At 47.9% G+C, this 20,104-nt stretch overlaps 1 protein-coding gene across 4 annotated transcripts in view; it reads left to right on the forward strand.

The window, feature by feature from the left end:
• NMNAT1 (nicotinamide nucleotide adenylyltransferase 1) overlaps positions 1-20,104 on the forward strand; it is a 260,444-nt gene that overhangs the window by 177,314 nt on the left and 63,026 nt on the right. For all 4 annotated transcript variants that reach the window (XM_085609796.1, XM_085609795.1, XM_085609794.1 and 1 more), the window contains one exon: positions 9,439-9,575. In XM_085609796.1, coding sequence (XP_085465922.1) covers positions 9,439-9,575 — 137 coding nt within the window. The remainder of the gene's footprint in view (positions 1-9,438; positions 9,576-20,104) is intronic.

Here is a 20,104-nt window from a genome sequence, read left to right on the forward strand (position 1 = left end):
TCTTGGTGGAGCGTGGAGGGAAATCTGTCTCAAGGGAAGCCCTTCCATCTGCCTCCATCGGTGGCCACAGTGATAACGGATGCCTCCTCCCTAGGGTGGGGTGCTCATCTGGGGGATCTGGAGATCAAGGGTCTTTGGTCTCCAGAGGAAAGGTTGCTTCACATCAACCTTCTGGAATTGCGGGCGAATCGTTTGGCACTCAAGGCCTTCCTCCCTTCCCTTCGCGGTCAGTCTGTTCAAGTCCTGACGGACAACACTACCGCGATGTGGTATGTCAACAAGCAGGGAGGAGTGGGGTCGCATTGTCTCTGCAGAGAGGCTCTGCGTCTCTGATCCTGGGCTCAGGACCATCAAATTTGTCTGATGGCAAATCATCTGGCCGGGGTGCTGAACGTGCGTGCGGACAGTCTCAGCCGGCAGTTCTCCGCCGACCACGAGTGGAGGCTCCATCCAGAGGTGGTTCGTCATGTCTTTCGGACGTGGGGGACTCCTCGTGTGGACCTTTTCGCCACCCGCGAGAATGCGCACTGCCTGTCATTCTGCAGTCTCCAGTTTCCGATTCAGGGAGCGTTGCGGGACGCGTTTCAGTTGAGTTGGGGCTCACAACTCCTTTACGCGTTTCCTCCCATACCCTTGATTCCTCGGGATCTGAGGAAGATTCGCCAAGACCGGGCCCGAGTTATATTGGTCGCCCCGGATTGGCCAAGAAGGGTGTGGTATACAGATCTTCTCCACCTCTCCTCGTGCCCTCCGCTCCGTCTCCCTCTCAGGGCAGACCTCCTCTCGCAGTCGGAGGGGCAGGTTCTACACCCCCAACTCTAGAGCTTACACATTCATGCCTGGAGATTGAACGGGGCAACCTGAGTTTTTTCTCTCTCCCGCCTGATGTGGTGGATGTTATTTTATCGGCCAGGCGACACTCCACCAAGTCTGTTTACTCATATAGGTGGTCTAAGTTTGTTAAGTGGTGTGGAGAGAGATCCATTGACCCTTTAAAAGCCCATCTTTCTGATGTGCTTCAGTTTGCTCTTTCCCTGGCTCAGCAGAGATGTGCTGTGGCCACGGTCAAGGGCTATCTATCAGCCTTATCGGCTTTTCTATGTCTTCCTGATCAACCGTCATTATTTAAATCTCCTATTGTACTAAGGTTTATCAAAGGACTTACAAACAGGTTTCCACCTACTCCTTTTGTAATGCCACAGTGGGACCTTAATCTTGTCTTAACTTTTCTGATGGGGACTCCGTTTGAGCCTCTTCATAGTTGTCCTTTGAGGCTGTTGTCCTTTAAGACGGTCTTTCTTGTAGCCATAACCTCGGCAAGGAGGGTGAGTGAGCTTCAAGCTCTTAGTTCTAAACCCCCGTTTTTAACATTGCATGCTGAAAGGATGGTTCTCAGGACCAGGGCTACTTTCTTGCCTAAAGTAGTTACTCCGTTTAATTTGGGGCAGTCTATTACTCTCCCTGTTTTTTATCCACCTCCTCATTCCTCCAAAGAGGAGGAAAGACTTCATCGCCTGGACCCAAAGAGAGCTGTGAGCTTTTACTTGGACAGAACGAAAGACTTTCGTCCGGACGATCAGCTCTTCGTGGGTTATGTTGGTCATTCTAAAGGAAGAGCTGTGCACAAGCGCACTTTATCGAGATGGATCATCCTTGCCATCAAGATCTGCTATGCCCTGGCTGGTAAGGTTCCTCCTGAGGGTATTAGGGCTCATTCAACTAGAGCTAAATCGTCTACATCTGCTTTGGCCAGGGGTGTTCCTGTGGCAGACATTTGTAAAGCTGCTACTTGGACCTCCTTCCATACTTTCGCAAAGCATTATTGCTTGGACTCTGAGATGAGGAGGGAGGGCCACTTCGCACGCTCTGTCTTGCTGTGGGAATCTATTCACAAGGTGAGGAATCCACTGGCAGATGTATCCATCAGAAGAACAAGTTACTTACCTTCGATAACGCTTTTTCTGGTGGATACAGTGTCTGCCTGTGGATTCCTCACTGGCCCACCCGCCTCCCGGTTGTCCACCTTTGTATACCTTAAAAGATGTCTTGTTTGAGATGTTGTTATGCTTTGTAGCTTCTTTCTTTCTGGTACATTGGTAGGAAATGCTTGTTTTCTTTAGCTTTCCTTTTGTTTATGTACTATGTATATTTGATTGTATACTGTGTATACTTTGAATCTGTCATTGGTCCACCTGTGCGCCTCGGAGGCACGGAAAAAATGGGTGGAACTGACGTCATCACGCCGACGTGGCTTTCTTATGGCTCCGGTGACGTCATACAGAGTCGCGAACAGAGCCGATGCAATATGACGTCCACGTCGGCGTAGAGAGCTGGGGAAAAACGTTCCGTGGAATGCTGGCGCAGGGGATATTCACAAGGTGAGGAATCCACAGGCAGATACTGTATCCACCAGAAAAAGCGTTACCGAAGGTAAGTAACTTGTTCATTACTCCTCATCATCCAGGCTAGCTTAACTCCAGTGGCATGGAGAGCACAGGACCCACATCTGGGCATACCAATCCCACTCAGGGTCATAAATGCAAAAAGAACAATTGATGGACAGAATGTTGAACAATGTCATGCATTCGCCCGAGTACAGAGTTCTGGGCCTAAATCCATAGTTTGTTTTTTTTAGTTCGAGCCTAGCGCAGCGTGCATGCGCTGCGAGACTTTATGTAAGGGCTTTCAGAAATCGCACCAGATGCTCGCACACGCTTGTGTGTGTGCTTTTAGTTTTGCCCCAGGCTGTTGACCTTTGCGTGCGTCTTTTTAACAAAGACAGCACGCAATTGGCCAAAGACGGGCACATTGCTCTGCCCATGGCCTATTGGTAGCGGTTACCCGCATGGCCGCCATGTGGTTTCAATTATCGTTCCCAGACACGGGCGCGATAATTAAAAACCGATCGCTCGCTGTGGCGCGCGCACACCATTCGCGGGCTTGTTTGAGATGCTGTAGCATTCAGTTTCGATTACAGTGCCAAGCTGCTTTCAGTACAGACTTCAATTAGTTTTCATCTTCTTGCAGCTGCCTTAAAAACTCAGGCCTGGAACAACAACAAGAGCGATATCTTAATTCAATCTTAATCAGGGCCTTTTTTTGCACTTCACTGTATTTCTTTCACTCATTCTGTGTTGTGCTGGTGTAACGACTGTGCACTCTCTCTGCAGACATCTCTTTCGTGCTGTCTATTGTGATCGGAGCTAGAAATGTAATCCAGGAAGATAAAATTAATCCAGCTATTGGCCCTGATACCATGGAGCCTTATCGCAGCCGGTGTTGTAGCAACACCCTGGTGTTATTTTTTCCACGCTTCTTGAGCAGGGGTTGAGTCAGCGCTGAGAGGAGATAATGGCCCACAGTCCTCGCGCTGGGAATGTTTTATGTCTGACTGTCCACTGCTCGTATCAACTCCCTGTTACTGGATAGTGCGATGCTGGAAGTAAATGCATGCTCGTGCATTCCTAAAAATACCTCAGCGATGAATCGCCCAATTAAACACACGCTTCCCGCAATGTTTAGCAGAGAGGTGCTGCCCGGCACAGCGAGGTATGTGCTCTAGTTATACAGGAACAGGCTGCGAGGAGAACCCGCTGAAGGCAATACTGAGTGAAGAATAGGAGATGGAGTGATTTTCGTGAGCATGTATGGATGTCAAGGATTAAACCAAGGTTTAGGCGGCATGTCGTTAAAGCATTTCAGCAGTACACCGGCCAGGCTTCAAACATCATAAGCCTTGTTGTATTTGGACGCTTTCAATCCAGCTTGAATTCCTGGTCTCTTTCAAGGCTTAGCACATACCCCTATTAACCTTCCAGGTGAGAAGGCATCTCGCTAACCACAGAGGGGAGCGATGTGGAATTCCAGCGCGCCCGGGGCCCACTCCCTCCCGCGCCGCTGGTTGAGGCGCTCATTAAATGCACAATGGGCTTGCACGCACACAGGCCCTCCGCTCCGTTTTAATGCAAGGCGGTGATATAGAATCTACAACATGGCCTGTTCGAACTTGATAGCACTGTAAACACACAACTCCTATTACCATAACAACAGGGAAAATAATATGGGATACTGCATATAAATATCACCCAGGCCTTGGGGAACGGGAGCATGTCAGAGTGGTGGGAAGCCATGTCATGGCATAATCTTCTCTAAATAAATGTGATCTTAACTATCTCTGTGGATTGCAACCCGGGAAGGGCCTGACAAGCTGTCTTGTGTTGGCGGTGTTTGAGGCTGTTGTATCTTGACCGGATTAGTGAAATCCACGCTGCACGCATTGTCTCTGGTAGAGTTAGCATTCGCAGAAGACTGGTTCAATCAGTGCGCAAAGCTCAACTTTAAAAACAAGCATTGGCATAGCCAATAGGTCTCGCCTTTGGGACCTTATAAGTGTTTAGCCATGGAACACTTGTTTTTTTTAGGCACGGGGAGATTCATTTATTTGCCATGAATCACTAGGTGTTGGGCCGACGCTGAGACTCCAACTTGGCTTCCCAGTTGGCAGCTCTGAAGGGCCATATTTTGTCTCCTGTTGTTTACACAAGGTCTCTACCCCCTCCGCAGGCTGTGTAATTAGATTAAAGGCATCAGCCATGAAAACAAAGCAATCGGATAGCAAGCAATGACAAATTTCATGGACATTTTGTGAATTACAAATATAATGCAAATGGAGAACTACTAAAGGACAAACAACGTACATACATAAAAACTCAAGAGTACACAGCATCTTCACGTTGATGGCAATGAACAGAAGTACTGCAGATTTGTTGCTAGCACATGGCAGCTCCTCACAACACGTGTGGTGGAGATTGTTTGCTCCAGTTAAAATATCCCTCTTTAACAGGGACATTTTAAGGATGATGGGGGACCTGGGTCCCAGATCGGAACTGCTTTGAATTTATGATCCAGTTTCAGCTCTTTTATGTCCTCTTTGGCCAGGACACTGACAGTGCACAGTCGCAATCGTATTTTATTTGCAGTATTTATGTATCACTGATCTAGCCATTGAAAACAGTAGAGTGTATCACACAGCACAGTGAGCATGCAATATCATTGCATGTGCATAAAAAATAATGATTAGATGTTTTTGTTTTAACACTTTATTTATAACATTTTGATTTGCCACCATCCTGTTTAAAAGCATTTGTCAGTACCGCCGCCTACCAACAGGGCCAGAGCAAAGTGCGTTTAAGATGTTGCCTTAACTTTAAACCCACGTCAAACATTGACTTCTTTGTATACTTCATCTTTCCCAATATTTCTCCATTTCTCTTTGTATCTATCTGTAAAAGTATCTCTTCACTTATTTTTATACTATGCATATCTCAGTCTGTCCTTGCAACTGTCTCTCTCTTAATCTCAGTGCAAGTCTCTCTTTTTCTCGCTTCCATTCTTTTTTCATATCTGTTCATCTTTATTCCTCCGGTTTCTCCCGTTCTGTGCTGTCGCCTTTTCCAGTCTTTTCGCTGTGTCTTTTCGCTGTGTCTTTCCTACTCTCCCTGTATGTTTTAGTCTCACTGCACCTCTCTTGCATTGCAAATGCTTGTGCTCACCTTGACATTCCAGTTTAGACCAGGCCATATGCAAATTAGTCTTGATCCTGTTCCCCATTGGAGCAGTCCAGCCCGAACTGCCAGGCTAGGTCCTCCCTGGGCTGGAAACAAGAGTTTTGATACTGGTTTTGGGGTATCACCCCTCATTCGCCAGGCTAGCTTGACTCTGGTGGCACGGCGAGCAAGAAATATAAAAGTAGTGCAATAATTGAAGAAAGGTATTTTTGTCTTCTTATTTCATATATATTTGTATTAAAAATATTTCAAAGTACTACACACCTTAAATCACACGTCAAGCAGAGAGGACTTTTGGTACGCAGACAGTACGGGGGCAGTGGGATGAGTGTAATATCAGAAATTAATCGCTTGGTTTACGAGCTGTTGAAGTGTTGATTTACTTGCTGCTCCTGCATTTAATTTGTGTTGTGTTTGAAAACAATAAAAAAAAATGTTTTTTAATTATTTCTAAGGATATTAATGAGTGTATGCTGGTGGAAGTGCCTATCTGCTCCAGTCCTTTAAGATGTCAGTCATCATTCCATGGTTTGACACTTGGTGTCACTGGAAACTTGTTATTGCTATGCTACTGTCTGTACCTCAGCCAGTGCCATGTTGTGGTGGAACACTGGGCGGTGTTACCTCTACACCAGAGTTCTTCAATCTGTAGGGCGCACCCCCAGCGGGGGGGGGGCGCACTCTGCCCTAAAACTTTATCTTTGTTGTCTTCTTTTTCCTCTGTCTCACGTCGCAAGTTATCACCCATTTGAAATGGAAATTTTTTGATTGGAGAAAGCCGGAGCAGCAGCCAATTAGAACGTAGGAACGTCACCAGTAACGTTCCACCAATGAGGGGGACAGCAACTGAGATTGCAGGAAGTGCGGCGAAATTGGTGGGGGGGGGTGGATGTTGGACTGATGTTCGCCGGAACGCCGTAATGGAGGGTTGGGGGGAGGGGAAATCGATGGGGCTAGACGTGCCCATGCTTCTGCAATTCCTCAGGGTTAATTCCTACAGCTGAAATGCTTCAGCTGCAGTGGGAGGCAAGGAGTCTCCACTGCTAAAACCGATTCAGTTTTAGTAGAGGAGACTCCTTGCCTCCCACTGTAGCTGAAGCATTTCAGCCGTAAGAATTTAACCCTGTCCTGGGAGGATGTGACTTTCAGGTATCCTCCAGTGAAGTGTTTGGGTTATGTTTGGGCATTAACCCACTTCCCGCCTTCTGTTTACCGATTTATTAAACGTGTCATATGGTTCATAATTATGATTTGTAGTCCACGTCAGTAACCATAATAAGTCCATGGAGGGAAGAGGGGGATGTTGGGCAGAGATTCGGCTGTAACGGGGGGGGGGGGGGGGGCGGGATGGAGAGAGGGGAAATCGATCGGGCATGAATGCTTATGCAATTTCACGGGGTTAAATTCCTACAACTGTAATACTTCAGCTGCAGTGGGAGGCAAGGAGTCTCCTCTGCTAAAACCGAAAGCGTGTTCGTTTGCTTTCGGATTTAGCAGAGGAGACTCCCTGCCTCCCACTGCAGCTGAAGCATTTCAGCTGTAGGAATTTAACCCCTTCCTGGGAGGATTAGCTTTTCCCAGAAAGGAGAAAAAGTTTCTTTTAGAATTATACAGGCAGTAGAGTATGTATAAGCTTAGCTTCCTAAACTGTATTGCACTGGCAAATATGTAGTGCTTTTTGTGCTTACTTTGAGGGCTGAAGTACTTTTGTGGGTTATGAGATAGTCCTAGTCTTTTGTCTTCAGAGGTACCTTTAGGGCAGCAGCCCCTGGGTCTGCACAGAGAAGCTAAATTACACCATTTCAAACCTGTTAGTAAATATTTGGGGAATTTAAAACAAACAAAGAATGAGGGTAAAGGCTATTGATACCGCACCTGACAGATGAATAGTGTTTTTATTTAAAAATCATATGGTGCAACGAACCGAGGAGCACTTCCCTCTACGCTCCTCAACCAGGAACAAGTCCTATCATAAGATTAAACACAACGGGGTTCAGCACTATTTAAGAAAAGTCAATGAGTATATGAAGGAATGTCCAAGACGTCGATGTGGTTTTCCATAAGAAATTATTTTCTTTATTTCATATATAGACATGAAGAACCATAGTCGACGCGTTTCGTCTCTTATAAAGAGACTTCTTCAGGGCTTCAAAGATCAATATAAAGGGTGTTCAGATTAATCATCAATGTGATTCGCAATGATTACTGCAAGGTCCAATACTTCAATAGACTTCTTATATGAGGAACATTATCTAAAGGTTTATCCCTACACCAAAAAGCAAACGGCGGGAAGCGTTGAAGAAAAAGCTGCAATACTCCTGCTACTCGAGTATTGCAGCTTTTTCTTCAACGCTTCCCGCCGTTTGCTTTTTGGTGTAGGGAGAAACCTTTATCGGGACAGGAGGAAGAGATCGGATTACTGGCTTCTCAGATAATGTTCCTCATATAAGAAGAAAAGAATTTCTTATGGAAAATCACATCGACGTCTTGGACATTCCTTCATATACTCATTGACTTTTCTTAAATAGTGCTGAACCCGGTTGTGTTAAATATTTGGGGAATGTTTAACTTTCTCTAAAATATTCCTGTACTGGAGTTCAACTATTACACCGGCCTCCCAGGCAATTGTGTGGAATGTTGCACTTGGGCTGCATTTAGAAGAGCACAGGAGGCAAGCTGGAAATACGTAGTTTCTTTTAGAATTATACAGGCAGGCATAAACACCCACAGGGCTAGAAGGGCTTCATGCCAAAAGAAAAATGCCAGCTATGTTTTGTATAAACACCCTGCAAATTGCTTGTCTTGGCACTAAATACGGGTTATCAATAAAGAAGTATGTATTCATTTGAATGTGACTTTTCTGTCTTTGTTCCCTTTCAGTCATGGATCTTTCAGGCAGCCCTAGAACACAATTTAAAGTGCTTTATATTTATATTTGCTATTCAAAGTATCCACAGATAAGTGGTGAAAATACAGCTTTAGGTGACTGCTTATTTTTGTCCTGCCTGAGACATCAAAATATGGAGCTGGCAACCCTAATTATAAAACTGGAAGTTTGTTGCAGGATCAGCACGTTATTTATTTCTTCCACCCTCTATCCCTGGTTAATGCCATAATAGCAATAGTTTAACCTATATGTGAAGTCCTACGCCGCAGACAATAACATGCTGACATACTTCAAGTGTCTGGGAATGCACCCTACATTCAGACAACACACTCCTCATTTTCGCCCTTCACTTTCACGCTCACCCTGCACTCACAGCGATCACAATGCCCTCACACTGTTTCCCATGCACTCACACCATTCACCCTGCACTCACAGTGATCACTCTGCACTCACAATGTCATTTAACCACACCCACTCACAAACCTACAGTTAACTAAACTCTTTTTGTGTTGAACGTTATTTGCCGGATATGGCCCGGGATATGCGGGTGGCGGTCGATTATGTAGTGTACCAGATTCCAGAAATGTATATCAGTTGGTGGGGGGGGCCGACATTTAACAAAATTCAGCTGGGGGAGGGGGGGGCTCAACCTACAAAAGTTTGAAGACCTCTGCTCTACACGATATCAGTTTGATCCATGCAGAACATCGGCTAATGCTGTACTACCGTTAGCCAGTAAGTGTCACTGTTGCACCAGTATTTCTCTAGCTTGGTTGAAACTCTAGGTTTCCTGGATTAAGGAGATAGCGCAGAAAAACATTTAGCACTTTTTATGCGCCCTAATTATTCCCATAGACACGGCCTGTTGTAACCAAAACGTTCAATCTGAATGCGCAAGTAATTATTTCTCTACAACAAGGGTTCACTTGATAAATAAACCTTGAGTTATATTGCAATATTTTTGTATCTTTTTCCAAATTACAGACACCACCAACAGAAACTGGAAGTCGAACAAAGTTTGAAATCCCCACCAGACGGCGGCGCTCCCGTAAAGAAGGGTCGGAAAAGGAAACTGGAAAACCACGCGGACGAGCCGGATAGAATTTGCTCTGACGGAAAAGGTGACAACAGTGCAATGGTCTTCATACTTTTTAATGCCGCTCTCTCCCCCCTTGTGTAAAAGAAAAAAACGTTTAAGTCCCTCAGAATGACAAACGTATTTTCTCCTAATTATTCTATAAAGTACATATTGACCGGTTCAAACATTGCGGTCGGGTTCAGTTGTTCCTTTCAAAGATACAGTCAATTACATGATTGCCAACATGCACGTGGCAACCTAGAATCAATAAAAGTGCCCACAGTGTATCGGAAACGGTGGCAGGGACTTTAGAGTTACTTGGAATCCTCCTTTCGGTCGCCATCCTACTTTGACACCTACTTCCATCCTTGACACGATAGTGCTATTTATGTTTCTTTAGAGGTTAAATTATGTGCAAATAGTAGCCCTTTTCTGTAGAGAGACCGCTGGAGTACAGGTCAGGATCAGAGTGTAAAAGAGGGAGCCAAGAGAGAATCCTCCGCCAAGTGATTTATTACAGAATGAGCTGTGAATCTCAATATATCCGCCTCACTGAAGGGGTTGGGGATGAAAACATCTGCTCTTTCAACGCATGTTCACTGCTAGTCAAAAGCATCGATTCATCACGCCTATACAAAGGATCACAGTATTATTTTCTGCCAGCTTATATTGGCTGGATTTTTTTATTTTATTTTTAAATATGCCAATTTTTTATTTTTTTTTAAATATGCCAATTTAAATGTTAAAAAATCACAAGTTAGGACGAAATTGTTGGGATCTTGGGCAGATGGATTCCGAACAGCTCTGGCTCAGTTCCCACATCAAGGTCGGGGAATAACGACAAGGGCACACAGTGGGAGGCAGTTTCTTTAATGAGAGTGAACCACCTTGAGAAGTGCAGGAAAGCCCTGTCTTGATGTCTGTCGGATTCCACTATACCCACGAAACAGGAGGCAGTATGCCTTCTGTTTCATCGCTCCTTTCAAGATACCACCACAGTGTAATACAGCATGGTGGCCCCATCTCTCATAAGTGCCAGTGCCCCGTGCATCCATTAATGTGCACCCATCATCTTACCAGGGGCAAGATCTAGAAGAGTGTTTCCGGGTCCTAGTGGTCTGTGATGAATCGGGTCCAGGAAGGCCATGCCTCCTTGCTGCATAACTGGTGCGTCAGCAGTGCCCACCTTGAAATCTGTTCATAGTGCAAGCGTGGATCCGAGTCTAGGCTGGGTAGCACATGATAGCCAAGCTACAGATACTGTAAAGATACATTGACCTAATAGCCAGTTCCCTGATCTGACACACCCAGTGATGCTTCTTTACTGCTGTCTGCACTAGATTGAATTCCAGCTGGCGTCATGCCCCTAATGAAACCAAAGGTAAGGGAACCCATGAGATAAAATCATTCTTCCTCTCAATAAGCATGAGCTCTCCCCAGAATCGCTGTGAAACCGATGAATCTGAAGATCTCCGGTTGTACGACCTGTTTGAAGGGGATTCTTTAATCTCTGACTCTCTGTGATTTCAGAGCCAGTGCTTGGAGCATGGACCATAAGGTCTTGTCCATTGAAGAGTGTGTGGAAATTTGAAAGCAAACTTGAAGAGTTGAGTTGGGAGGAGTTAGTTGGAGAAGAAGTTGACTAAATTGCATAACTGAGTGGAAAACTGTAAAGACAAGCTACAGCAGCACAGGAAACATAAACACGGTATAGTTTTCACCATACTGCACTTGGAACAAGAGGTTAAGTTAACTGACAGCCAGCCTGGGTAAAGAAGATGAGGATCTTAGGAGTACCTCCAGTCCTTGAGTCGTGTGACACCAAAGCACTGCTGATGGGATGTTAAATCTGGAGTGTTGGATTGTGTTGAAGGTACGCAAAGTGTGGCATCTGCCTACGTGTGTGTCCGATAAAGGAACAGTAAGAGTTGGGACAAGGCTTATTGAATGACCCCATGGAACACAAAGCTGATACATAGACAGCTTCGTAAAAGAGAGGTTTGCTATTTAGAGAGTGCAAAATATCTATGTCCCACAGAAGAAAAAAGAAGGAACTCCAGGACATAAAGAATGGATGAACTGCTGGAATTGCAAGGGTATGCACCGCTTTGGTTTCCTGTAAAACCCAGAGTGATGTGGCAAAAAGTTTTATGTATTTACTCGTCCATAGGCTGTTCAGGAATCTTAGGACTGCAAAAAGTCCGAGCAAGACGAAGGATCAGGGTTGGCACAATTGAAAGTTTGAAGGCGGATGTTATTTTGCCAGGTGTAAGTTTAGGCTTTCCCCCCTGGGGCAGGGTAAACTTTGATACCATTGGAATGTTTTGATGTTTCTGTCTTCCCCTCTCCATTCTCCCTCGGTGCCAGCTTTGGTGGGATCCCCGAAGTCATTTAATGAAAGGAGTGAAAATGCATGAGATTCTACTACAGGTCATAAGAGGATAAGTGGGAATCTACTTTGTAGCGAGTTTTTTTTCCTCTTCAGAACCGAGTCATTGCTTGGCCCGACTGATGGCACAGCAGTGTAAAACTGAGGAAGTAGGGTGGCACAAGAGATCTCAAGACATAATGAATCTGGGAGTGGCTAATAGCCCCAAATCTGCAGATCACTGCAGCACATCTTTCAGGTATAGAAAATGTGGAACCAGATTCCCTCAGCAGATTTTTCAAAAGCAAGCGATGAATAGGTCGTAAATCATGATTTGCTCTATAACCTCTTCTGAAAAATGGACTTTTCCTGAAGTAAACTTGTTAGTAATTTCAGCAGACTGCAAATGCCCAAACCTCGCTACAGATAATACCAACAAGGAAGAAGGGAACTGCTCTTGTGGTCAACTGGTCAGGGAAATTTCCTCACACTTTTCCACTGCTTCCTCTGATTTTCTTGGTCCTCCCGGTCAGTTAAAAATATACCAAATGAATACTTATCACTCCTGACTGGCACTGCCAGTGGTGGTTGTCTGATTTTCTCCATGTGCCCTTTGTAGATTTCTTGGCTGGATCTTACACTCAAACATACTAGTTTGGCTTTTTATAAGGCTGCATGGACATTCTGAAAGAGGTCATGTGTCAATCAACCACATCATCTTTTTCCTTCAAGTCAAAGAGATTCTGCATCTGGTGTATGCAAATAATTATAACTCTACAAAGTGGCAGGAGGGAGCAGTTTTCCCATAAATGCTGAGCATGGCATGATCATGGTCAGGTTCACCAATTAAGGTAAATCTTGCTGCCATTAAGGGGTACAGAAAGTGTCCTCCGCACTTCTTTATTCAAAGTTGTGATGACTAAGGATTTTCTACAAGCAATGTAGAAAGATGTTTAGGAAGCATTCGCCTCATTGGAAACTAAATGTGGCCCTTTCAAATCGTAGGGGTTCTTCCTTTAAACTCATTGACAAAGCTTCTCGTCAGTACTACATCAGGATTCATTACATCGCAGAGAGTACATTATGAGTTATTAAATAGCAGATAGCGTTTGCTTCATTTATATCAGTCAGTACTTCACAGGTATGTACACATAAGTATTCTAAAATAATTAAATAAACATAGTCTTTCTCAAAATATATGTCTGAGAAATCTCTAGTTACATCAAGGAAATTAGAGGGCAAAGGTTGGGTTTGTTTAAGATATACAATACTGGGTGCGTGGCCAAGATGGCGGCACAGTAGGACGCAGGATCGTGTCCCTCCGACATCACCAAATTTCAGCTTTGTAATCCTGCCCCATCCCGGTACCCTAGAGCGTTGTAGTGGGTCCGGGTGGCTCCAGAAGTCGATGCCGTACCTGTCTGCTGTGTGGCCGGGGTCGAGACGTCTTCCTGCTGGTGCCTGAGCTGTGTGCCGGAACGGAGGCCTGGCAGGCGGAGCAAGCAGGCCTGGGGATGAGCAGCGAGTGCAGGGTGGAGCGGCTCAGCCGCGGAGCGCTGGGAGGCCACCGCTGCGCAGAGACTGGCTGGCGGACATAGCAGAGGAGCGGGTGGGTCTCGGTGTGCCAGAATTCTGTGATCTGCAGCCTTATAGGAGGTGAGGCCAAGCAAAGGCGCGGCAGCCGGGGAGCGGAGCGTTTGGGGACCTGCCATTTTGCCAGACCTGCCATCTTGGAGCTCCCGCGGATCGCCCGGTCCGGAGTGCGGCCTGCACTTACATCACTGTGAGCTTCTGCTGCCACAAGGAGAAGTGGCCTCTCCCCGCATATAAGGAGGTGAGAGACCCCCAACAATAGAGGCGATCAGGGACCTGACTCCAAACTTGGCGGATTCCGGGCTGCAGACGAGCGCCCCGCTACTCCTGGGGAGCGGAAGCTACGTGAAGCTCCCTAGGCTCTTTTTTAGTGCACCCCACTGGGACAAGCGCAGGGGGGTGGGCCCTGAACACACAGACGGCAGCCTAGGGGACCATTGACGGAGGCAAAGGCAGCTGGCTGAATCGGCCCGGGCTAGAGTTATACACGAGGTCTGGTGGGCCTTGGACGCTGGTTGGAGTCCGGGAGGGGGCAGATTACAGCTGCAGAGCGCCACGTGGGTGTAGAGGCAGAAGGGCCCCGGAGGCAGCTCAGAGTAACAGACCGGATTGCATATTAGCCCTGTGCCCACGACAGAGCAGGCCCTAGTGGAGGGACGGTGAGGCACCCGGGGACCCGCGGTGTCCTGCTTAAGCTGAAGATTATGAACCTTGCCTCCGGCGCAGGGATTCGGATAGCCGGTCTGTAAGACTCTGGCCCATCTTATACGTACGGCGGATCCACTAATAAACATCTGCAAGCAGACGTTGAAGAATAGATTTGCCAACAGTGACCTGTGCCGGGCCTCACTCCGCAGTGGACAGTTTGAGAGGAGGTGGGCCCTCATCACAGACCAGAATCGAGTGGGGCTCAGAGGTTGACCCCCTGTGTCATGGCGGTGGCACGCAATAAGAGAGACAAGACACTGAAAAATATGCTCCTGAAGCAGCAGTGGACCATTGCCTCTACTAGCGACAAACAAGATGGGGCATTGGAAGCAGAGGATGGCCCGGCCACTAAGACTTTTATGCTGGAACTATTTGCTGCAATAAAAGAAGATATTCAGTAGCTTAGGGGCCAGCTATCTGCCAATCTTCGTGAGGTGCGGAGGGACCTGGATGAGGTGGGAGAGCGTGTGGCTACGCTAGAGGAGCGCGAGCTCAGTCGGGAAGAAGAACTCCACCAACTGCAGCAAGACATGCTGCGCCTCCAGGAACAGCACCTCGATCTCAAGGCACATGCTGAAGATCTGAAAAACCGCTCTCGCCGGAATAACGTACAGATTAGAGGTGTGCCGTGGCGAGAAGGGGACGACCTTAGGGCATATGTCGGGGCTCTGTTTCAGGAGATACTGGGAGAAGAAGGCCCGAATGATATCCAGATGGATCGGGTACACAGAGTGGGTCTTCCATGGGGAAACAAGGCCCCACCGCCAAACATTCTTGTGTGCGTCCATAATTTTCAGTTGAACGAATAATACGGAGGGCGCAAGAGGCCCAACCAGTCCAGTTCCGGGGCCGGGCGATGTCCATCTTACAGGACTTGGCGGCTTCCACTGTGATTAAGGAACGTGACTTTAGGGCGGTCACCTCACACCTACGCGTGAAGGGAATCCCCTATTCCTGGGGCCATCCCTTCCGCATCATTTTTAAATTCCACGGGAAGCTGCACCAGATTCCCTCGCTCACAGAGGCATTCGAGGTCCTCGGCCTCGACAGCACATCGGCGGAGCAGGTGGAGAAGCCCAAGGATCAGGGCTCTCGTCGAGCGCCAAGATGGCAGAGAATGGGCAAGTCGGCCACTGTCTTGAAACCTGACCAGGCTACAATGACCAAAGAGAGGGAGGCGGTGCTCTCCTCCCTTTCACAGCCGTCGGACCATCCTGTTACCCCTTCAGCGGCACCTTTGGACTGCACCATGGTGGGTAACATGTTGGGCTGCTGGGGTGGCACGGGATGTTATCCCTGATGCTCGTCGACAACCTCTCCGCAGGCGGGTGGGGGCGGCTTCGGCTCCCTGCAGACCGGATTGCTGTTCGAGCCACGACCTTCTGGGTCCTCCATTCCCTGACGACCTTTAGTCATGCTCTTTCTGATGGATACATCTGCCAGTGGATTCCTCACCTTGTGAATATCCCCTGTGCCAGCAACATTTGGAAACTTTTGTAGCAGTCCACGCCGATGAGGTAGAAGACGACGTCACAGAGACACGGCTCCGCTCGCGACTTCGCTGATGTCACCGGCTCCATAAGATCTCGTCGGTGTGATGACGTCAGTTCCCTTTTTTCCACGCCGTTGACGCTAACGGTTTAAGGGACTCTCTCTGTAGCTGTATTTGATACTTTGTTTTCTGCTAGTATCTCTCTCTCTCTTCTTGTCTTCAGCTGAAAATGACGACGAAGAAGTCTGGTTTTAACCCTTGTCGAGAGTGCGGTAAGCACATGTCAATAACGGATCCGCATGAAGACTGCGTATGGTGTCTTTCATCGGACCACGATGTAGATGGATGTTCTTCCTGTCGCAAGATGAGCTCAAAGGCTCCGAAGGAGAGGGAAGCCAAATTATTCATCGCCAGGATGAAAAAGCAGAAAAGATGCCGGAGAAGATAGAGGTCGAGGTCGGCATCGAAGTCGACTTCGGGACATGCTTCTAAGTCCAAGAAGCACAAGAAAAAGAAGAGGCATGGATCTCGACATCGCTCGGATAGGGATACGGCTCCGCGATCGACCTCGCCCTTCCGACGCCGTAAGGACTTTGTATCTCCTTCGCCTGTTCCTAATTCTCCTGTTGGCCTGTCGTCAACTGTGGCTTCACTGAAGCATTCTCCGGCTCCGGCACTGGCTCCATCTCCGACGCCGGCTCCATCTCTGGCTCCGGCTTCGTCTCCTGTTCCGATTGAGGAGCTTCCAGCTCCGGGTGAGCCTTTGGCTCCGCAGATTACACCGTCGGCGCCGGTCGGCCCGAGTCCAATGATGCCTCAGCCTGAGCCATATCCCATCGTTTCCAGGCCCAGGTCAAGATCCGACGCATTATCTTAATGCTATGTATGGGGTCTTCTCCAGAGCCTTGTACCCCTCTGGCGCACCTTCGGGTCCTATGGGTCCTATGGCCTACAGTTTGGGAGTTCTCCAAGCTTATCCTCAGGCTCCCTTCATGCCATTTTTTCCGGCGCCGAGGACATCGCTGTCGCTTCCTTCTTCACCGGCGCTGACTCGACCTCATTTGACGCCGGCTGTTCCTTTGGATCCGCGCTCGACGCCGGTGCCGTCGGATTCGGTCACGGCGCCGCCGACTCCTGCTGTGAGGATCAGATCTAGGAGGGAGGCCCAAAGGGTACTGGAGGAACAGAGGTACCTGATGGAGGAAGTAGAAGAAGGTTAGCTGATGGAGTCGGACAATGTGTTTGATGAATTGAAGGCGGCTAGTGGCCTGGATTTGTAGCCTGAATGGGAGATTACTCCTCCTGCTGATGCTCCTTCAAAGGATGTGGCTCCATACTGTGAGAAGTTGGCCTGATATATGATGTCACTAATTCTAGTGTACACCTTGTATCAGTCCAAACAACCCTTATGGTGATTGGTTGTAAAGTCAACCTTATAGACCAGCTATCCTAGTGGTAGCATGGACAAGAGCAGTCTTAGGCTAAACTCTGTATGGCATGTGAAGCCAGCTGTTATACCATTTGTAATCCCTTGAATACCAAATGAAAGGACACCACAACAGATATATATCAAAATAGAACGTATTTATTCTAGTCAAACCCTCAGCACTCTTTATGAGATTCGAGGTAAGTACAACACAGTCTTATTTAAGCATACATTAAGTCACACAGGTAAGTAATACAGTTAGGCCCTAGGGGCCACGCAAACCATATACTAAGTAAGTGGTCTAAGAACCACTGTCACGAACACAGGATAGGCCTAGGCCTAGGGAATCGCTGGGGCTACACTATACTACCAAAGGTTAGGAAGTGGGAGGCCTACGGGATTCAGGTGCAGAGTGGAAATACTCACGCGTAATGCGTAAAAGTCGATAGAAAAAGTAATTATTAGTATGAAACAGTTTTAGGACACTTCTGGAATAGCTAGAAAGTCGAGACTCGGAAACTAGACCCTAGGATAGTCAATACCCTTGTGAGCACCGAAGTACTCAAGTTACCTAGCCCACGGGCTGCGGGTGCATAGGTGTGAACTTGCGTCGGGTTTCGTCGTTGACTTCTATGGATGCCTGAAGGAAAGTTGCTGACAGGCAGTCAGTGAAGAGTGTCCGGTGGATTCCAAGGTGGGGATCAAGAAGGAAGGAACCTGCAAGCAGAAGGGACAGAGTCTAGGTCACCAGCCAGGAGCCGGGAAGGAACCAGGAAGGAACCAGGCGATGTCGTGAAGATGCAGGTGAAGAGGTGAAGCTTGTCGCAGCAGCCACGGGTACCAGGAGACGTCGAGGACGACCAGGACCAGGAGGTGAGCTGTCCCACGAAGGCTCTTTCTGTCGGTGGCGTCGAAGTTGAGTCAGGACCCAACAAGCCTTGGCAAGCGGAACCCACGCAGGATGGAGGACTTGCTTCTGGTGCAGACCAGGAAGGTCTGGGGTGCTTCTCTTTCACAGAGGAGCGGGTGCCAGTCTGGAGGAGCCGGACCAGCAAGATGAAAGTAAAGGTTCGTCGTCGCAGAGGCTACTAGGCAACGGGCCAGCAACCGGACAACACGTCGAGCAACACAGGTGCAGAAGGGCCCCACGCAGAACACGTGAAGTGTGGGGAGCTGGTCTTCTTTGCAGATGGTGCTCGGGAGTGGGGCTTCTCAATTCCCCAAGCACAGCCTCGAGGAAGCCTCAGAAGTAGCGCTAGTCAGTTACTAGCCACTTTTCCCAAGTCGCCGGTCCCACGTCCCTCGTCGCCTCCACGGATCTCAGCTTCGCTGGAGATGTGGATCTGGTTCAGAGGTGTCTGGAAGTCTCGGCGCTGGTCGGTCTCTGCAGTCGTCCCTCGTAGGATTCAGTCGCAAAGCAAGCAGCGGTCGCTGGATGGTGCCTGGTTGCCCAGGGTGGTCACTCCTTGGCCACAAGGGAGATTTCTTCAGTCTTCTTCCTGAGGTCGAATGTCGAAGGTCCAGAGTTTCTGTTCAAGTTGCAGATTCAGGTTAATCTAATTTAGCAGGGCTCAACTAGCTACTAATATACTGGGCTAGTGGGCTGGACTACCTGCAAGGTCCCTCCTATGGGTGGAACCAGGAAGGGGAGTGGCTACACCCCCTTTCCTTTGTCCAGTTTTGTGCCAGAGCTGGGGCTGGAGTGCCCCAGTACCGGTTTGAACTGGACTATGCATGGGACACCTTGTGTGCCCCAGGCAGTGTCTCGTTTCATTCAACCCTCCCTGCCTCAATACACTAAATCCTGTCTAGGGTGGTGCTCGCACCTCCCAAGGCAGGAAACCTATTGTCCAAGCCTCCCTTGCTGGAAGGACTCCCAGCAGCAGGAGGTCAGACTTGTGTCTGTGGCAGCAGCATCCATTTTGTGATGCTGGGGCTCTGGTTAACTTTACCCGGGTAAGTAGGTTTCAACATGTCTTCTCCCTATCGAAGGGGGGAATAATATCCTCATCCCCAGAAATGGTATGGGGGTATTTTTCCAAAGTGTTAGACACCTTACACGACATGTTTCCATAAAGCCAAACCATAGTTACCATAACCGTTTAAGATTATAAGGCACTTTAAGAGTATATGGTAGGCTATATCATAGAACAGCTATAAGGACATGGTTCCGAAAGCTGCAGACAGGCTCAGCTCATGCTAGAGCACCATCTCACATGTTACCAAGCACTCTGCCTCCAGGATTGTTAAGGCCTGCCATAGGAGTGGCTGATGGGTACACATGTGTCTATATATAAGGTAGGTATAGGAATACTACACCTAAGCAAGGGGTGATTGCACGACCTTGCCCCAGCTGAGTGATCAGCCAGTTGTGTCATAATGGAAGGCCAGGCCAGGGGTGGCATAATACATGCTGCAGCCCCTGGTAGGCCTAGGGTACACCTATGCCCTGGGTACCTAGGGTACACTGTACAGGGGCCAATAAGGTGATCCTATCCAATTGGGTTATGCACCTAAAGTACATAGTATCAGTTTAGAGAGAGAACAGCTGGGCTGTGGGCCTGATTAGCAGGCCCACAGCCACATCTAAGTCGAAAACCAGTGAAGCAAAAGCAAAAAGTGGGGGTGAACTTAGAAAGCAGACCCTACTCTCCTACACATACTACGCTATTATTAAGAAGGCGGCTTAACTTATAGATCTGCATTTGCCATCTGCAGAGTTTAAGCCTAACATCCTGACAGAGGTTCTACACTCTCCTTCCTCTGCATCGGAGCCTTTGCTCCCTTTTAATGACGCCATTATAGAACCGGTAATGGAAGTATGGCATAAGCCCTTCTCTGCTCCTGCAGTTTCTAAGGTTATTGCTAGGAGGTATAGGGCAGCTCCAGGGGACCCAGACTTTTTAACATCTCATCCTTCTCCGGAGAGTCTGGTGGTTCAGGCTGCCTCTTCCAGAAAATCTACAGGTGCTTTTCCCCAAGTTC

The sequence above is a fragment of the Triturus cristatus genome, chromosome 1_2, assembly GCF_964204655.1.
Source record: "Triturus cristatus chromosome 1_2, aTriCri1.1, whole genome shotgun sequence".
Lineage (NCBI taxonomy): Eukaryota > Metazoa > Chordata > Amphibia > Caudata > Salamandridae > Triturus > Triturus cristatus.